The following is a 17,989-nucleotide window of genomic DNA, read 5'->3' as shown; positions in this document are numbered from 1 at the left end:
GTCGTAATACCTAAACGGCTGGGAAACTAAATAACCGATCCAGCCGAAATCCAAATAACGGATAGGAAAACCTATACGTGTAAATACAGTTGGTTTGATATTCAACACAGGACTATATACGGCTAGGAAATTCCAAGCCGTAACCTATAAACGACTGGGAAACTAAATATCACGGTCAAGAAACAAAGTTACGGACAGAAAGACCGAGACGTAAATATTACCGCTGGAAAAAATTCGAACACAGGAGAATATACGGCTAGGAATAACCTAGCTGTATACAACTTGTTGCGGACAAGATTTCTCCATCTCGTACGCATCGACTATATTACGGCTGGGCGTTCTAAGATATCCCAACCGTAAATCCTACAAACGGCTGGGAGTTCTTAGATATCTCAACTGTGTAACATATAAACGGCTGGGAAAACAAACAATCCCAGTCGTAAGACCTATTTACGGCTGGGAATACAAGAACCCCTAGCCGTAAGCAGTTTCAGAAACTGTTTTTTCAGACCTAAAATTTTCAAAACCAACGGAATAATCAACAAAACGCTTAGATAAAGAGTGGTTTTGAAATTCGTACCTTATTGCTGTCATATCAGGACTGGCGGCGGCTGGTGCATCTCTTTCATTCACTTCTTCTTGATCTTCAGTTTCATCTTCATTTGATGAAGTTGGTTTCTCTGCTTCAGAAGGAGGTTGATTCGATGAAACTTGACCTAAATTTTTCTTAGGTTTCATGGTTTTATAGAATGAGTTTAATCGACGAAGATTTTTTTTTGGAATCGACGATTAATCGTTGAACAACGAAGAACGGAAGAAGAAAGAAAAGAAGAAGAAAGAAGGGGAAGAATAAGAATGGGGGACATTTTTTTTCTTTTAATGATTTTTCCGTTTTTTTCAGTTTTTTTTTTGTGATTAGATTAGGTAGTTAACGAGAGGGTAGAACGGGAATAAGTTAAAATTAGTGAGGGTATTTTTGAACTTTTGCATAAACCTGATCTCCCTGTAACATTTGGGTTCCACTTAGTATTTTAAGCCCCAAAATTTCTCTCATACGGCCCAATAGAGTTCTTTTTTTTTTGGGTGTGTCGAAGCTGAACATTGGATCTAAAATCAAGATATTAAGTTCTTAGCTAGGTTCGCTCCATTTTGATCCGACCGTGTAAACTTCGTCTACTGTTTGCTCTTTTAAAGTTTTAATTTTGGTTTTCGTGTAACCCGGTGAATATGGATACTTGACAATTCTCATTGGGTCATCGTCCATAATCTAACCTTCCCTGAGACTAATGATAGGAAACACAGAGACCCGAAAGAAATGTAGGGTGAAGCAAACTAGATTTCTTCCTGGTGCTGTTATGCTTATGCGACTTAATGCCTCATTTGGTTACCCTTTAACTCGTGTAAAAAGGTAAAAAAAATTTCCGATCCAGACCGTCCGATTCAAAAAAGTACGATCCGTTTCTTCGCTATCATCAAATGAAATGAAATGTTCTGATATATGAGCATTAGCAATAACCAAATAAGGGTTTTGTTTTGTGGAGAGGAAGAGAAGGTCATTTATCTGTCTGAGTGATCATTGAAGCAGATTTACCCTAGAGAAAGGATGAGTGGAGCAGGGAAGAAAGTTGCTGATTTAGCAGCTAAAGCAGCTGCATCTAAGGGTATAGATTGGGATGGAATGGCAAAACTTCTTGTTTCAGAGGAAGCCCGTAAAGAATTTTCTTCTCTTCGTAGAGCTTTTGATGAGGTTAACTCAACCCTTCAGACCAGATTCAGCCAGGTTTTGACCTTTACCCTTGATTTCTTGTCTTTTTTACCCTCTTTTGGATCTAAAAGCTTGATATCTTGATTCTTCAATTGTCGGGTTTATTTAATTTATTGTTTTTCTCTTTCGATATGATTTGGGTGATTTGGATATGGAAATAGATTCCAAAATTTTGATTCAAGAAAATCTTAGTAGTATTTGCAATTGTAACCATCTTTTGATTAGGCAAAAGTTTGCGCCAATTTTTGATTAGGCAAAAGTTAGAACAGTACATATGTTGGTTTGGTATTGGTTTTCCCACATTCTTGGAGCAAGGTGCAATATGTTGTTCAAGACGCATAACTAGTTTGAAGCAGTCCAGTAGTTTTAGGCGTTATAACTTGACATTTTCTAATACCTCCTCCAGTAAGCTTATTGCTTCCTCAGAAGCACTGCTGTGTAAGTTGCTGTGTGTTTCTTCTTTACCCTTTTTCTATTAACCAAATGCATTTAACTATTTTTTTGCAGGAACCTGAACCCGTAAACTGGGAGTACTATAGGAAAGGAATTGGACCTGTGTAGTGGATATGTACAAAGAGGCTTATGACAGTATGCTTTCTATCTTGTTTTCTTGCATCTACTGTTTTTCTATTAACCAAATGCATTGTTTATAGAAACTTATAATTTGCTTTTTCTACTCTTTCTTGCATCTACTGTTTGAAAGTGGAACATTTTGTTTACTTCTGTTTGTGATGATGCTACATAAACTTAGTGCCATTCATAAAGTTTGCTAGTTTTACGGGTTTGTTTTCAAGTTTTATGAATCATTTGATCTGAATTGTATTTGGCTGAGTATATTGTTACTTCCCCTCCAACATATTTCTAGGCTAATCGACCTTCTGCTCATAAGAAAAATAACTTGCAAGGATGACACGATTTGGACCACAAAATCAAGATGCTCTACACCCTTATAATTGAGTATATAATGATTGGGATTACCCCTAGTGTTTTGCACGGTCTAGTTTTTTCACCAAGTATCAAGCTTTGTTAATGTGTATCCACATACTTGGTTTGGTATTGGTTTCTACATTCATTTAATGCAATACTAACATTTCAAGACCAAGTGGGGAGTTCTTCCTTGTAAATATCGATCGATGAGAACCTGACAGCAGAGTTGAGACGATTAGGACTTTGATTTTCCAGATTAAGTCTGGTAGTGTACTATCTAGTCGAAATTTTTCATTAAAAATAAAACAATTAAATAATTGTCTCAATTTCGCTTACTCTGTTTGAAATTACAAGGTGAATATCTTTATATTGACTCCATTTGTCATGCTTATTTTTGCGTGCAGGCATACAGGTCCCCAAGTATGTTGACAACGTGACTCCTCAATTCAAACCCAAATTTGAGTCATTGGTGAGAAGTAACAGGATTTATTTCCCTTTTGTTTTTGTAACCTCATTCAAAGTTCCTGTTAGTCATACATGCATTAAAGGATTACAAATACTGTCATCATGAAAAGGCTAGAGATTTCTGTATTGACTATAACTAACTTTCTTTTATAAACACTGATGTGAATTGCTGGCAAAATACAGTTGATAGAATTGAAAGAAGCGGAGCAGAAATCGTTGCAGGAGACTGAGAGACTGGAAAAAGAAATTGCTGAAGTTCAGGAACTAAAGGTAACTGCAATGAATCCACATCGTTCTTCCAGTACTGGAAGTTCTTTTTTTTGTCTTCATTTGATTGCTTACATGCTCTTTGTTCATTTCTGTTGGCAGAAAAAGATCAGCACCATGACTGCAAATGAGTACTTCGAGAAGCATCCTGAGCTGAAAAAGAAGTTTGATGACGAAATCAGGAATGACTATTGGGGATATTAATTCAAGCTGCAATGATTCCTGAGTGAACCTTTTTGTATTGGCATCAAATATAATAAAAGGAATACAATAACTTTTCTATTTTTCCCTTTTGTTTTTGAAATGTATGCTGCGAAGAATTTGAAGCGCAAGCATGCCATGATGGTTTTCTGTTGTTTGTGGTTATGGTCTCTCAAAGAAGTGTTGGCTAGAGTGAGACCCCTTTTACTCAAGGAAAGGGTTTTGTATGGAAGAGTCAGATTGAAAACCTAGTCATTTTTTCTTCTTAACATGTCTATTTAATGTTTCGCCTAGAATTTTATATCTTGTGACTTGGTAAAACTCTGTCCACAATAATCAGGTTAATTTTCTCGTTAATTCTTGCGACTTGTGAGCTTTCCTATTGTCTGAAGCGATGTCACAAGTCTGTTGTTGTCCATCACCTGTGTACAATGTACATCATCTGCCTTTTTTCCCCCAAAGATGCTGCCCATCAACTGTGACGTGATCTGCCTTCTTGACATGGATGCTTGAGCGGTGTGTATGAATCCTCCATTCCAAAGTCATTTGTGTCTGACAAGTAATATCAGTACAAATCCTGGCAAAAAAAGGAAGTGAAGTCTGTATAAATATCCAAGTGATCATAGTCCACAAATTATGTTTGACATGTTTAACAAGAACAAATTGATGGTACATTTTTGGAGGGTCTTCTGATGTTACAGTAAAAAGAGAAGACGAACAAAACAGGTCAATAACTGTGGAAGTCATGGAAGGTGATCTGAGAAAACAATTATAAGAGTTTGAAGGCTAAAGTAACTGAAACGCCTCAAGGCATCAATTTTCCTTAGTAAACAACTTGGGGTTTATCTCATGGTTAACATATTACCGGCGAAATGACTGAAGTTGGTGGATAGGGTGTTCTGTTGCTTCTTCATGTGGTTCTGATGCATTGTCTTCAACTTGCAATTTGTTTGTTATCTAAGTTAAAAGCTTGTTGCATCATTCTTTTTTAAGATGAAATGAAGAATAGAAAAATACCCTCGCAGAATAATCCCTCAATGAAATACAACACAAAATGGAAACAGCCAATTTATGGTTCATTCAACATTTCCTTCCCCGAAAAAGAGAAGTTCTAATTCAGACACAGCAGAGTCAACAAACACCACAGATAAAAATTGAAGTTGCTATTCTCCCAACTGCTATACTCACAGATGCCTCTACAGGCTTGACATACAGTGTTATGTTCCCATGGCAGCCACGCTGTTTGCTCAATTGGAGTCGAAATTTCCACCTTTCCAAAATTAGATGATTACTAAACCATAGATATACAAGGCTATGTGACAGAATTTCTCGAAGTGAATTTGTCCCCCTGCAATGTGACCCTCCAGCAATCAGTTTGCAAGATAAATACAAACGGCTTCTTTGGTACAACTGTAAAAGACACAATGAAGAACTCGATGTCATGCAGGACGGCAGGAGCGCATAAGAAAGAAAACATCACCTCACCATAATACAAAAACAAAAGCTAATGGGCTGGGTAAGGTACCTCGAAATTTATTATCCCGAGTAATTATCCCAAATGTTTCTGCAGTTTCTCGAATCATTATACCACTTACTCCGGTGTAAGAATTTACTTTGCAATCGGCAACTGCGGGAATCCAGAAGAAAATGATTCTACTAATCGCCTTTTGCTCAAAATATAAAATCAGCAAAACTATTTCCATATCGTAAGAGTATTAGGAAAGAAAAGTGCTACTTCATACTTGTACCTTTTACTGCCCATGAGCGAATGAGATATTGCAAGATAAGGATCAAACACAAACGGGTTTAAAATTGAGAGGAAATTGAGTATGGTCATAGCGTGCAGCATGAATACGTTTTGGATCCTTGAAGAAACCACCAAAAAGTGCATACCTGAAGTGAAAGAATGAAATTGGAGAAGTATTTGTTTCTCATGTTACCTAGAAGAATAGCACCATGTAAGTCCGCAGCCATAAGATACTGAGATAATTGGTTTGCCCTGCAATATTAGAAAAGAAGAAAGAACTGAGTACCTTGATCTGTGTATATAATCAGCATTTGCAGCAGAGAAGGAAGATGAGAGACATGTATCTTACCCAACATTCTTAAGGAGTTGAGCAATATACTCTTTCCACATTTCGTGCATTGGCTTGAAATAATCAAAACTACGACATAACCAAGTAAGATCAGCATGCAAATTGGGATGAAATCTAGAAGTCAACGGTGCTTCATAAGAACCTTACTTGTGAAACTCGGTAGGCAAATCAAACGAACCACACTTCTTATGTTGTCTCATTGACATGTGCTTTTTTGAGCGCTTTGAGTGACTTTGATAATCCTTAATATGAGCACCAACTGTTGCACCCTGGCCTTGTACCAAATTATCAAGAAGCATCCAGTTGTCAATTTTCATGCTTCTGGACCCCTGCATGTATTTCTGTGCTGAGTCACCACTTTGGAGAAGTGTGTGAAGAATCTTGTCAACTGTGCTCCCTCGACTTGTAGGCTGCATTGTTCAATTTCGAGCTAAGAGACTGAAATACATGCTTCTCCAATGCACACTAACTACAATAAGCAACTAATTCATAGTATCACATAAATACCTCCACATCAGTTTTTAGCAAATTGTCGTGCACAGGCTGACAGATTAGTGAGTATGTAGGACCATCTCCTTCATAATCTGTAATCAATTAGTATGATGTAAATTAGCTAAAAATGACACCTCATTCTGAAGGAGTAGCTCGTGATAATGCGTAACATATGATCTTTAAATACTACGAACAATGAGAAACAACAGCAACTCATAATTAGACAGTTAATAGCAGCAACAACCAAAGTAAATTTTGTCACAACTCACAAGCTTCTCGAACTCTATTAGAAAAATAAACAATTTACAATATATCACCTGTGGTTCCAGGAGTTCCTCGCACTGGGGTATACCCAGTGAATGCAAAATGTCCTGAAATTTATCAATTACAAAGTGCAAAAAAAAAAAAGATGTCAGTAACAAGATTGAAAACTGTTTCCGGAATAAACTTTGTACTTCCTTAAAGTTTCTTCAGGGTTCAATAACAAGATTGAAAACTCAAATAGTTTTGGGAGATAATTTCCAAAAAGTACAATTCTCTCTAACATTATTTTGCAGCAATATATCATGTTGAAACACTAGTGCACAAGATGAATTTAAGGTAAATGAATAGAAATCAAAGCTAACTCAGTGTGTATAAATAAAAGCTTAAACAATGTACCTTTATTAGAGACTGGTGTAGAAGATGATGCATCAGGCTTATTACTCTTTGTACAAAGAGATTTTGAAGACGAATTCTTGTTTTGAATACCCTCTTCATTTCCTTGTTGTACATGAGAAAGCTTTCTATTCTTAGGTGGTGGTGATGGCTGTTGTTGTTGAAGAACCTCAGCTTTAGCAAGAGCAAATCTTCTCTCTAGTGCATCTAATGTACGTTTCTTCTGGTCCATGACAGAAATTCAAACTATTTACCACATACACAAGAAATACTAATAAAGATCACTAATTATCCCTCAAACGTAAAAAAACTGTGGGAAAACGGAGTAATTCATCTGTGATTTTGTGCCTTCGAAAAACCCTTTTCTTCATGACATAAAACCCTAAAACGAGATCGTATTTGCATCCGTTGATCTACAAACGAGATTGCCGATTTATTTTATTAGGACACCCGGTTTATTGTATTAGGCACCCATACATCATGCACAACAACACGACCCGTTTTGTGATGTGACCCACTTAAAAAAAACAATTCTTGGATCGCAAGAGAGAATTTGCAGAGGGGAGGGTTTCAAGGTTTAATTAGAAGGTTATTATTGGGGTGTCACATTCCATTAGAGGGACGTCACCTAATAGAACAAAAACTGGTCATTCATAAATAATATCAAAAATTCCTTATCTCAAATAATTTTGTAATGAACGAATAACTCTTTAGTTAATTTTGATTTTATTTAATTTAATTAGATAATAATTAATTTCTACGGTTGGAATCAATCCAAACCTGAACGTAAAACCAATTTCTACAGTTGGAATCAATCAAAACCCGGACGTAAAATCAATTTGTACGGTTGGAATTAAAAGTAACCTGGACGTAAAATTGAAATTTACGGCTAGGTTGACGAAAAGAAAATTTAGTAAACTAAACCTAGACGTAAAATTGGAATTTACGGTTGGAATTCAACTAAACCTAGACGTAAAATTGAAAATTACGGTTGGAATTCAACTAAACCTGGACGTAAAATCACTTCTATGATTGGAATTAAAAGAAAACTGGACGCAAAATCGGATTTTACGGTTGGAATTAAAAGAAACTTGGACGTAAAATGAGCTTCTACGGTTGGAAACTAATCCAAACCTGGATGTAAAACTACATGCAAATAAAATTTTACGTTTGGAATTAATCCTAACCTGGACGTAAAATCACTTCTATTGTATATGTGTTAGGATATCCCATAACCACTTTTTTGGACATTAAGAATCCAAGTGAAGCCCCTCTATTAAAGTGTGACGCCCCAAAAAATAGAAAACCTAACCCTGATATCTCAAGTGATCAAGAACGGCCTGAGAACCTAGTTATGACAGAAAAAAGAAAGCAAAACAAATTTGAAGAATCATCAAGTAAGAAAGATCATTGGCACAGTGATCGAGATCATAAACGTCGACATAATAGAGATGAGCAGAATTATTCTCGTCGTAAGAGGAAAGAAAGAGATACAATTGAAGAACAATTTGATAAGAAGGAAAGCGCAAAGACGAAGAAATTTGTAAATAGCTCTTCTAACGTGAGTTGATTTTACTGTTTCTTCGTAATGTTTTTTCTTACTCCACTTTTACTGAATTTTAATCTCTATGCGGCTCTACTGTTGATTGGGGTTTCTGAAAGAAATTTTTTCTCCGCGCACCCCTTTCTTCTTCTATCACGACACGCACATGCACACTTTGATAGCTCACAGAGTCCATTTTGGGCGCCCAATCTAAACAAAACTACGCCGTGCCAAACGGACCCTAAGAGTCTTAGGGAGCGATCAAACACAGAGTAAGAGAGACAAAATCTATAATTTCAAAGTTTAACGGGTCAGTCGTGGCGATAAAGAGCTGATTCTGATTTCTGACTGCCATTTTTTTTTTCCTATGTATCTTTGATTCTCACCGCCATGGAGAAACTTTCCTGGTGATGTATGTCGGTAACATCACATAGAAACTTCTTGTCTGTATATAACATACTCAATTTCTCATCTTCATTTTCTTCTCCAAAACCAAAGAATTTCTTCCTACTTCATCCTTCTCACAAATTTCAATCATCATCTTATATTGGTCTTCGTCCTCGTACATTTAGGTTAACTGATTCAATATCTGAGTCAACAATGCCTAATCGTAAGGTAAACCTAGTATCATCAGTCTTTAAATTTTGTTTTGAATCATCAGTATTCAAATTGTGTGTAGCTTAATCAATCTTTAGATTGTTTTAATCAATTAGGGATTATAGTTTTGCCTCAAAAGTACAAACAGGTTTCAGAACTTCAGCTAATTTCAGTGACTCCATGAGTCCGACTCAAGCTTACTTTACTTCAGCACATTTAGTCGATTTATTTTGGCGGTTTAAAACTCAGTGAACTTGTGAATTGAGATGGATATTTCTTTTTATAATTATCTTTAGTTTGTCATATTACTCCTAACAAGTCATGGCTCACTTAAGAACTTAGCACTTGACTTATAAACTGTCTCACTGTAAAACGGAGTCAAGTGAGTTCTGAAGATTCTCTCAGATGTCTTTGCAAGTAATTGTTTCGTTCCCATGCCTGCTAATAATCTGCTATATATATAATTTTGCTTAGTTCTTTAATGGTGATTGTGATAATGAATATTGTTTTTGTATTAGGGAAAAAACGGAGATAAACGAGGTCATCAAGTATGGAAAGAGAGTTCAAAATCTGGAGATTCTTCTTTAGTTGCAGATTCAGTGGGTTCAGCTAATAAGGCTGCAGATCAAGGTAAAAACAATAAGTTACCTGGATTAAGTATTGGTGAACTGAAAAAACGAGTGCAAAATGTAGCTTCAACGGTACAGTTTGGTTGTGTCCCTTCGATACAACAAGCACCTGTGCAGAATATAGCTTCACCGCTACAATTTGGTAGTGTCCCTTCGAAAGAACCGAGTCCCGTCCAAGGCGAGAAATCCGTATGGAAGCCTAAACAGTATGGAACTGTTAGTGGATCGACAAATTTTATAGTTGGAGCTGGGAATCCTTATATAACCGTGACTTCAATTAACAACCAGAAGGATGGAGCTGCTTCAGCTGAAAAGGATAGTGCTGGTTCGAGTAAAGTAGTTAGAGGTTCACTAGCAGAAGATTTTGTTGCGGATAAATACTCTTATTCTAATGCTAAGATCAGGGCGACTTTTTATCCTAAATTTGAGAATGAGAAATCAGATCAGGAGGTAAATTATTTGTCTTTCGTTTATAATTTTTAGTGGCCACACATGTATTTGAATGTACTGTACTGCCTACTCCCATTATATAGTTCTTCGTTGAAATAAGTAAATATTACATTTAACCATGGCGTTGGTTTCTAGGTGTGGTATTCTTTTGCGGGACATTATTCATTGCTACATTTTCTTTGTCGCAGGTCAGAACAAGAATGATAGAAATGGTCTCTAAAGGCTTGGCATCTTTGGAGGTATACTTTTATTATTCTGTCCGATGGGTTCATTGCTTTGTCAATCGAATTATTTTCATGAAATGACATCATTTAACCACTTTCTGCAGGTCTCACTTAAACACTCCGGATCTCTTTTCATGTATGCTGGGCATGAGGGCGGAGCATATGCAAAGAACAGTTTCGGCAACATGTACGGTTAGAATTCTAGATATATTTTCTACCTCATTACTTCGTTCTCTAATTTTGATTTTGCTCATCATTCCTCATGTGTATTTCTATTATTATCTCTTTCTCCACTAAATTTTCGCTAGATATACCAATATGAAGGTAAAACTTACATGTAATGTTCTTAATGCAGATATACTGCTGTTGGTGTTTTTGTTCTTGGGAGGATGTTTCGTGAGGCTTGGGGTACCGAAGCCTTCAAGAAGCAAGCAGAGTTTAACAACTTTCTTGAGGTAAGATGCAAAGAATTATTTAAAAAATGGCATGAATAATGACCTTTAAAGATTTCGGTCTATGTTTTCAGAGAAATCATATGTGTATATCAATGGAACTGGTTACTGCTGTTCTAGGAGATCATGGCCAGCGTCCTTTAGAAGATTATGGTATCAATCAGTTTCATCTATCTTTTCTGAATTAAAATCTAAATTACATGTAGTCTTCCTACTTTTGGGCGACTAATGCATAAACCTCAGTTTAAACTTCAGTTTTTTAATCCCCATTTCTTCCATATGTTTGCTAGATCTGCATGTAATGGTCTTACTGGCTGTTGGTTACATGATATTGTATTTCTTGTTACCATCTGATGCTCATGGAAAACCTTTGCTTCTATGCAGTTGTAGTGACCGCAGTCACAGAGTTTGGCAGCGGAAAGCCGAAGTTCTACTCCACTCCAGAAATAATTGCATTTTGTAGGAGATGGCGCTTGACTACAAATCATGTTTGGTTGTTCTCAACAAGGTGAAGGTCCTTTATTTGCGTAGTCTCGCTAGAAAAATGAAATAACTAAACAATGATGGACAGTAAGGTCAATGAGTACGTTGCCGTTAAGTGACTCGTATTTTATTTTCTAGTAGTAGTGTTATATGCAGATATAACATGATAGATTTTTTGTATGTTCTTGTTATTGAAGTCAGTCTCTTCATTTTCCAATAGTAGTGTTATCAGCAGATATAGCATGATTGATTTTGCGTATGTTGTTGTTACTGAAGGAAGTCAGTCTCTTCATTTTTTGCTGCCTATGATGCCTTGTGTGAAGAAGGCACTGCTACGCCTGTATGCAAGGCCCTTGATGAAGTCGCTGATATATTTGTACCAGGTTAAGTTTCTGTAGCATTGTTCTGCTTCTATAACATCATCTACTACGAGCTCTCAGCTTTTCTTGAGCAATGGGAGCTGTTCTATAATTACTGCCTTTATTCCTTGACATATTACTTTGTATGTGATGTTATCATTTTGAGTTGGGAATTTGTCTTTTCCAGTTGTTTCTTAATAGCTATAAGCTTTAAATCTTTATGCAGCGTCAAAAGACCATGTACAAGTACAAGGTGAAATCTTAGAAGGTCTGGTTGCCCGAATGGTGAGCCATGAGAGCTCGAAACACATGGAGAAAGTTCTGAAGGAATTTCCCCTGCCCTCTGAAGGAGGTCTGTACATAGCTTAAGTTTGGTGTATTTCCATAGTAATACTAACTCATTTACAAGTCATATTGATTTCACTCGTCTCTTTGATTTTTCTACACATTTCATGAGATCCGTCTTTGTGATATGTATATGCCTAACCTGTTTAGCTTGGCCTCTTCAATCTATAATTGTTAGGTTTTAATCCAGAGGTAGAAGTTTGTGGTGAACCTCAAGGTCTGATATACATGTTATATTTGGGAAAATTTTAGCAAGCTGAAAGTACAAAACTGTTCGCATTATGTTCCTCTTCCAGAGTCTGTTCCTTGGCTTCCCTGCATTTCCGCCTAACTATACCTTGATTTGCAGTCACCCATGATTTAGGACCTAGCCTACGGGAGATATGTGCCGACAATAGATCAGACGAAAAACAGGTACAATTGGAGTACCTTCTGGAGTATCATCCTATTTATGTTTGGTTATCATCCTATTTATGTTTGGTTAATCAACTGGATCTGCTTGTTTTTCCTGCAGCAAATAAAAGCGCTCCTTCAGAGTGTTGGAAGCTCTTTCTGCCCGGACTTGGTGGACTGGTTTGGAGATGGAGGCGGTGATGCTCACTTGAGAAATGCTGACCGCTTTGTTGTTTCGAAATTCCTACAAGCAGTTCCAACTGATTATGCCACAACTAAGTTGCAGGTGAGGCTAACGCCGACTATCATTTCTAAGTCGATAAAATTGAGTCTGTTTTTTCTTTCTAGGAGAACCTCTGTATGTCTTCCTCAAAGAGGTATACATCTGCAAGTTGTCACCTTGATATAATTTGACCTCCGAGGTTATGCTTGTTCCAAGTTTCAACTGCACTATCTTTCGAGTGACCAGCACATAACCAATTAATACCTCACAGTTGCTGTTTCTTATTGCCATGCAAATACCAGGAATTGTACCATTTTTAGTAGCTAGCTTCTTGGTGTATCCTGTAGTAATATTTCTTTTTTTATCTCACATTTGTTGTTTCTTTTTGCCAAGCAAATACCAAGAATCGTACCATTTTTGGTAGTTAGCTTCTTGGTGTATCCTGTAGTAATATATCTTCTTTTTTTTTCTTTTTTTTTCTTTTTTTTTTGGTAATTGCTACAGGAAGTTGTTCGTTTGATAAGTGAAAAACGGTTCCCAGCTGCTCTTAAATGTTACTATAACTTCCATAAGATAACCTCTCTTGCAGCAAATAACGTGCATTTTAAGATGGTTATCCATGTATATAGAGATTCAGCTTTCAGGCAGTACCAGAAGGAGATGAGGTCTTCCCTAAACTCACATTTATGTAGCTGATCTATGGACTTCTTTCTATAGTTGTGTATATAACCTATCTATATGTTTGTTCTCTTGGATGACAAAGGTGTATTTCATTTCAGGCGTAATCCAGGCCTGTGGCCATTGTATAGAGGTAAATATCGTCCATCCCGAGTTTAGATATTGTTTTAAGGACGGGTTTTCTAGATTGAAGGAAAGGAATTTTGTTGATAATCATAATTGGATTCATGTTGACCATCATATGAGAGATGTATGATTTGAACTTCAATGTTTTTATTAGTTAGTTTAGTTTTGTAAATACGTAGTTGTTGCTTGTTGTTTCACAAGTCTGGTGAAGATTATATTTCTGTGTCAGGGTATGTCAGTCAGTACATTTCTAGTTCCACTAGTTATGATTTGTCTATCACTGATGTTCCTTTCTCTATATAGGATTTTTTGTTGACATAAACTTGTTCAAAGTGAGCAAGGACAAAGCTGTAGAAGGCAACAATGTGCAATCAAAGAACGCAAATGGTAGCTCCGAGACAAGTACATCCAGGGCAGATGGTTTAGCTGACGAAGATGCTAATCTGATGATCAAATTGAAATTCCTCACATATAAGGTATGCAATTTTGCAATGCATTTTTAGAAAGTTCATCTCCGAAGAAAAAATATCACTTGGATTTTGGTCTTTTGTATATTGAAATTGTTATATGCTTGAAGCCTAAGTTTGTAACAATGTTCAGATCAAATAAGGTATATGAAGGGTAACTCAGTCCTAATGTTGCACACGTGAAATTACAATTGCTTGTGTTTTTATGACTGAGTGTTTTCATGGCATCTTAGCTCTAAAGTTGTCTTGGTTCATAAGCATTAGAAACTCGCATCCCTGTTTGAAGTGAACGGGAATGTAAATCTAATGCTTTTCTGGAATCTCCATGTGCTTTTCTGGATATTAGCTGTGACTGCTTGCATGTGCTTTTCTGGAATCTCCATATATTGGTATATACTTTGAAATGCCACTAAAAGTTTTGAATGTCGGTGTTTTGGACAGATACGGACTTTTTTTATTCGAAATGGGTTGTCAATTCTTTTCAAAGATGGTCCCGCAGCTTACAGAACTTATTATATGAGGTTAGTTTGTAATATTAGTTTCCAAAAGCCCATTTGTATTTGGATCAGTTGCTGACATTGTGAAGTAACTGCCGACTTCATATCTCCTTGAATCAAGTGTAGGAGTTCCATTGTGATGCTGGGGTCATAAACTTCACTTAGCACCATCACATGTTGGCTCCTTGAGATTAAATTTGATAGTCCTCAGTTTAGCTAAACCATGATTATAGTACTAAGTTGCCAATAATATCAGATTATGAACTCTTACTAAACATATTGTAAAGTCTTGTCCACCTATTATGCGTTTAAGTACCTAATACTGGTTTTGCATCGTCAGGCAAATGAAAATATGGGGTACATCTTCTCAGAAGCAAAGGGAACTCAGCAAGATGCTAGATGAATGGTACATAGTGTTTCATTTGCACGTCGCTTCTATTTTAAACCTGCCTTTTCTTTTTTGTTCCTTTCTGTTTCTTGTTACATTTGGCTGATAACATGTGAACTGAATTCTCTAAAAATATTCAGGGCTTCGTATATACGAAGGAAGTGGGGAAACAAGCAGTTGTCATCCTCCATATATCTCACTGAGGCTGAGCCTTTCCTTGAGCAATATGCAAGACGCAGTCCACAGAATCAGATTCTTATAGGATCTGCTGGGAATTTAGTAAGGTCTGACGATTTCCTGGCAATTGTTGAATCAGGCAGGGATGAAGAGGGTGACCTTGAAACAGAACGAAGTGCAACAACTTCTAGTCCTACTCGTACTGTAATGGATTCAGTTCGAAAAGACGAGGGTCTGATTGTATTTTTTCCTGGTAACCCTCAAATTCTTGATTGGTGGACTACATACTACTGATTTCATATTCATTGGCCTGTATGTAGATGTTGAACTTTAAATTAGGATAGGTTCTGAAATCAATGTTCATTTCAGGAATACCAGGCTGTGCCAAGTCTGCACTGTGCAAGGAAATATTAAATACTTCTGGTGGACTTGGTGATGACCGTCCAGTGCATAGCCTCATGGGTGATCTTATCAAAGGTGTGTGGTATTGATTTCTCTAATACAATGCAATAGTTCTCCAGAAGTGGTGAAGGAATGCTGAAGGATGCGAGCATCTTGATCTGTGGTTGCTAAGGTGATAACCTATTATGATATAAATGCAGGAAAATATTGGCAGATGGTTGCTAATGAATGCAGAAAGAAACCGTACACTATAACTCTCGCTGATAAAAACGCACCAAATGAAGAAGTTTGGAGACAGGTAAAGCTTTGGTTTTCTGTTATTCTTTGTTAATGGGCACTAAAAGGCTCTAGCTAGACATATCTTCTATTCTCATTTGAGTAACTAATAAAACTAATAATTAACATGTTCTAATGTCGCAGATTGAGGATATGTGCAGAAGCACAAGAGCTTCTGCAGTTCCAGTTGTTCCTGATTCTGAAGGTTCTTAACTCTCCTTTACAGTTCTACTTCCATCTTAACTAATTGGCAGATCATAGTAGTCCCCTTCCCAGATGAGTTAAATGATGTATGAAATGTATATTTTGGATTTTCAGGAACTGATTCAAATCCATTCACTCTTGATGCATTAGCTGTTTTCATCTTTCGTGTGCTTCCACGGGAAAATCACCCTGTATTCATCTTTCTCCTTGTCTTTTGCCCACTTTTACAATGCGATAAATGTGAGTTGATTTCTAATGCATAATTTTTATCTGCTCTACATTATGAAGGGGCTTCTGGACAAGACGTCTCCATGTGTTGGTTATGTCCTGCTGATGTTTTACCATCTTTATGACGGAAAGGTAACCTATGTTCTGTTGTTGTTAAAACATTGATTATTGTTGTGACAAACTCTTAACAACATTGTTAACTTTGTCATTCATTTTCAACCATTTGAGTTTGAGAGTGAGCTGATTGAGCGTTTCGGCACTCTTGTCAAAATACCATTACTTAAGCCTGACAGGTATTTCATGTTCAATCCTTTAGGTTGTTATTGACTTGCATATCTTGTTATTTCTGTCCTGATCGGTGGCTTTCGGTTTATATGTGCAGGAGTCCTCTACCTGATCCTGTGAAGTCTATATTAGAGGAGGGAATATGTCTTTTCGAGCTTCATAGAAACAAACATGGAAGTTAGTCTATGTACATGCATACATATTCGAATGGGAACTACTCTATGTCGATATAGTGGACCAACTTCTTGTATTTGGAATTTCCTCTCAAGGCCAGGGCTCACTTAGGCTTATGTTATATATATATACAGTGCAATCTAGGTATTGTAAACAAACATATGATCTATTTTCACATCCCCAACATCTGGATACCAGAAAACTAACATGATTATTTGACATCTTCCTTGGATATTTTCAAAATTTGTCCCTTAGAAGTGAAGAATCTAGTTAGTCATAATAAAGTGCACGTTAAAATCAAATAATAGTTTACAATTGTGTAATATGTAGATTATGGTTTTCCAGATATTTATTTCTCAGCTGAGGGTGAGAAGGACAGGGTTTGAACGAACTGTTAATTGAACTACTTGATGTAATGATTGTCTTGAAAGATCCGTCTCAGGAATTCTAAGTGTTCAGTTGTTGCTTCATGAAATTTCTTAGTTTCTTACTGCTTTGTTGTCAAACTTTGTATGTTAGACTGGAGTCCAGCAAAGGGTCATATAAGAAGGACTGGGCGAATTGGGAAATACGGCTACGTCAGGTTTTACTTGCTAATGCGGACTCTCTCAATGCTATTCAGGTAAGTACTCCATCTTGTGAACTTCAGTTCTTTTCACTATAAATACACATCAGTTCTGCCAGAAATTGGCAGTTTGGAATCCCAGTGTCCTTCATACTATAAAGCTCGGCAGTAGAGACTAGAGAAATGGCTGTTAGTTAGATATCTTCTAAGTTGATGCCTATTACGAAAAGAAAGAAACTCCTCTGCCAGTATTGCTGTTTGGTTGGTGAATTCTTTTCACTCATTCTGTATCTTTTGATGTGCCTATACTCCAGGTTCCGTTTGATTATGTGGTCAAACAAGTGTTGGAGCAACTAAAAGCTGTTGCTAAAGGCGAATCTAGAACACCTATTACAGGGAAGCCGCGGTTGAGAACAACAATTATTTTTGCTGCGGTCACTCTTCCAGTCGCAGAAATCAGGACCTTCCTAAATGGGGTAAATTCTTTCAACTCATTTCCCTTTTTACCTGTTTTACAGCTCTACTGATCCTTTTCTGCCTCTGATTGAAATAGTTGTGTGAGAAGGATCCTAGAATAAAAGGTTTCCTCCAGGACAAGGATTTGCTGAGCTGCGTTACGAAAGCTCATGTAACTCTTGCGCACAGGGGGAGCCACGGCATTGCAGCTGTCACTAATTATAGTATGTACCTCAATCGAGATGTACCGATAGATCTTACATCCCTACTCTTTTCGGAGCAATCTGCTGCATTAGAGGCCTGTTTAGGGTCAGTTGATGGTGAGAAGATAAGTTCGAAAAATGAATGGCCCCACGTTACCATATGGACTGCACCAGGAGTATCTCCCAAAGAAGCAAACACACTACCTCAACTGGTTTCAGAGGGCAAGGCAATTCGCATTAGTATAAATCCACCTTTCAACATTTCTGGCACATTAGACTTCTACTGATTTGTTAT

General features: G+C 37.0%; 3 protein-coding genes and 1 pseudogene across 8 annotated transcripts; 3 read left to right on the top strand and 1 right to left on the bottom strand.

The window, feature by feature from the left end:
• The first annotated feature begins 1,513 nt into the window (after nt 1–1,513).
• On the top strand, nt 1,514–3,926 carry LOC113313269 (annotated as a pseudogene).
• A 129-nt stretch (nt 3,927–4,055) lies between these two features.
• Nucleotides 4,056–7,263, bottom strand: LOC113313268 (ribonuclease P protein subunit p29-like). Of its 4 annotated transcripts, none has more exons than XR_003341770.1 (9): nt 6,874–7,263; nt 6,531–6,584; nt 6,229–6,305; nt 5,869–6,131; nt 5,722–5,790; nt 5,566–5,624; nt 5,151–5,252; nt 4,814–5,035; nt 4,056–4,202 (listed from the first exon to the last, which is right to left on the bottom strand). XR_003341770.1 is itself a non-coding variant. In XM_026562015.1 (8 exons), exons 1-8 carry the CDS (start codon nt 7,100–7,102, stop codon nt 4,938–4,940), a joined length of 951 nt encoding a protein of 316 aa, XP_026417800.1. In that variant the 5' UTR covers nt 7,103–7,263; the 3' UTR covers nt 4,678–4,937. The 4 variants fall into 4 exon arrangements, 2 of the variants coding, with proteins under 2 accessions (XP_026417800.1, XP_026417802.1); XR_003341771.1 differs by having other exon boundaries at nt 4,839–4,973; XM_026562015.1 differs by lacking the exon at nt 4,056–4,202 and having other exon boundaries at nt 4,678–5,035.
• A 1,470-nt stretch (nt 7,264–8,733) lies between these two features.
• On the top strand, nt 8,734–17,712 carry LOC113310953 (tRNA ligase 1-like). Of its 3 annotated transcripts, none has more exons than XM_026559774.1 (27): nt 8,734–9,028; nt 9,529–10,089; nt 10,278–10,328; nt 10,418–10,500; nt 10,669–10,768; nt 10,840–10,918; nt 11,150–11,273; nt 11,525–11,631; nt 11,834–11,959; nt 12,302–12,366; nt 12,467–12,631; nt 13,073–13,233; nt 13,348–13,379; nt 13,676–13,848; nt 14,281–14,360; nt 14,677–14,742; nt 14,865–15,154; nt 15,271–15,378; nt 15,504–15,601; nt 15,724–15,784; nt 15,898–15,974; nt 16,072–16,143; nt 16,297–16,304; nt 16,394–16,614; nt 16,990–17,092; nt 17,350–17,511; nt 17,589–17,712. In XM_026559774.1, the coding sequence occupies exons 1-24, from the start codon at nt 8,828–8,830 to the stop codon at nt 16,476–16,478; spliced, it is 2,973 nt and encodes a 990-aa protein (XP_026415559.1). In that variant the 5' UTR covers nt 8,734–8,827; the 3' UTR covers nt 16,479–16,614; nt 16,990–17,092; nt 17,350–17,511; nt 17,589–17,712. The 3 variants fall into 3 exon arrangements, with proteins under 3 accessions (XP_026415559.1, XP_026415558.1, XP_026415561.1); XM_026559773.1 differs by having other exon boundaries at nt 16,240–16,304; XM_026559776.1 differs by lacking the exons at nt 16,297–16,304; nt 16,394–16,614; nt 17,589–17,712 and having other exon boundaries at nt 17,350–17,574.
• Nucleotides 17,219–17,981, top strand: LOC113312732 (tRNA ligase 1-like). Its single transcript, XM_026561470.1, has 3 exons — nt 17,219–17,224; nt 17,350–17,511; nt 17,589–17,981. Exons 1-3 carry the CDS (start codon nt 17,219–17,221, stop codon nt 17,979–17,981), a joined length of 561 nt encoding a protein of 186 aa, XP_026417255.1.
• The last annotated feature ends 8 nt before the right edge of the window (nt 17,982–17,989 follow it).

The sequence above is a fragment of the Papaver somniferum genome, chromosome 9, assembly GCF_003573695.1.
Source record: "Papaver somniferum cultivar HN1 chromosome 9, ASM357369v1, whole genome shotgun sequence".
Taxonomy (NCBI): domain Eukaryota; kingdom Viridiplantae; phylum Streptophyta; class Magnoliopsida; order Ranunculales; family Papaveraceae; genus Papaver; species Papaver somniferum.
Note: the sequence above shows the minus strand (reverse complement) of the source record. Positions and strands in the feature narration are given on the sequence as shown.

Bases quoted from the DNA above. Each gene is read 5' to 3' on its own strand.
- LOC113313268 (XM_026562015.1), bottom strand. From the start codon at position 7,102: ATGGACCAGAAGAAACGTACATTAGATGCACTAGAGAGAAGATTTGCT. The intron at 6,306-6,530 runs GTGATATATTGT...AATTGATTACAG, and splicing joins AGGAACTCCTGGAACCACAG to ATTATGAAGGAGATGGTCCT. The intron at 5,791-5,868 runs GTAAGGTTCTTA...GTTATGTCGTAG, and splicing joins TTGCCTACCGAGTTTCACAA to TTTTGATTATTTCAAGCCAA.
- LOC113310953 (XM_026559773.1), top strand. From the start codon at position 8,828: ATGTCGGTAACATCACATAGAAACTTCTTGTCTGTATATAACATACTC. The intron at 11,960-12,301 runs GTCTGTACATAG...CTTGATTTGCAG, and splicing joins TCCCCTGCCCTCTGAAGGAG to TCACCCATGATTTAGGACCT. The intron at 13,849-14,280 runs GTATGCAATTTT...TGTTTTGGACAG, and splicing joins TGAAATTCCTCACATATAAG to ATACGGACTTTTTTTATTCG.
- LOC113312732 (XM_026561470.1), top strand. The intron at 17,512-17,588 runs GTAAATTCTTTC...TGATTGAAATAG, and splicing joins TCAGGACCTTCCTAAATGGG to TTGTGTGAGAAGGATCCTAG.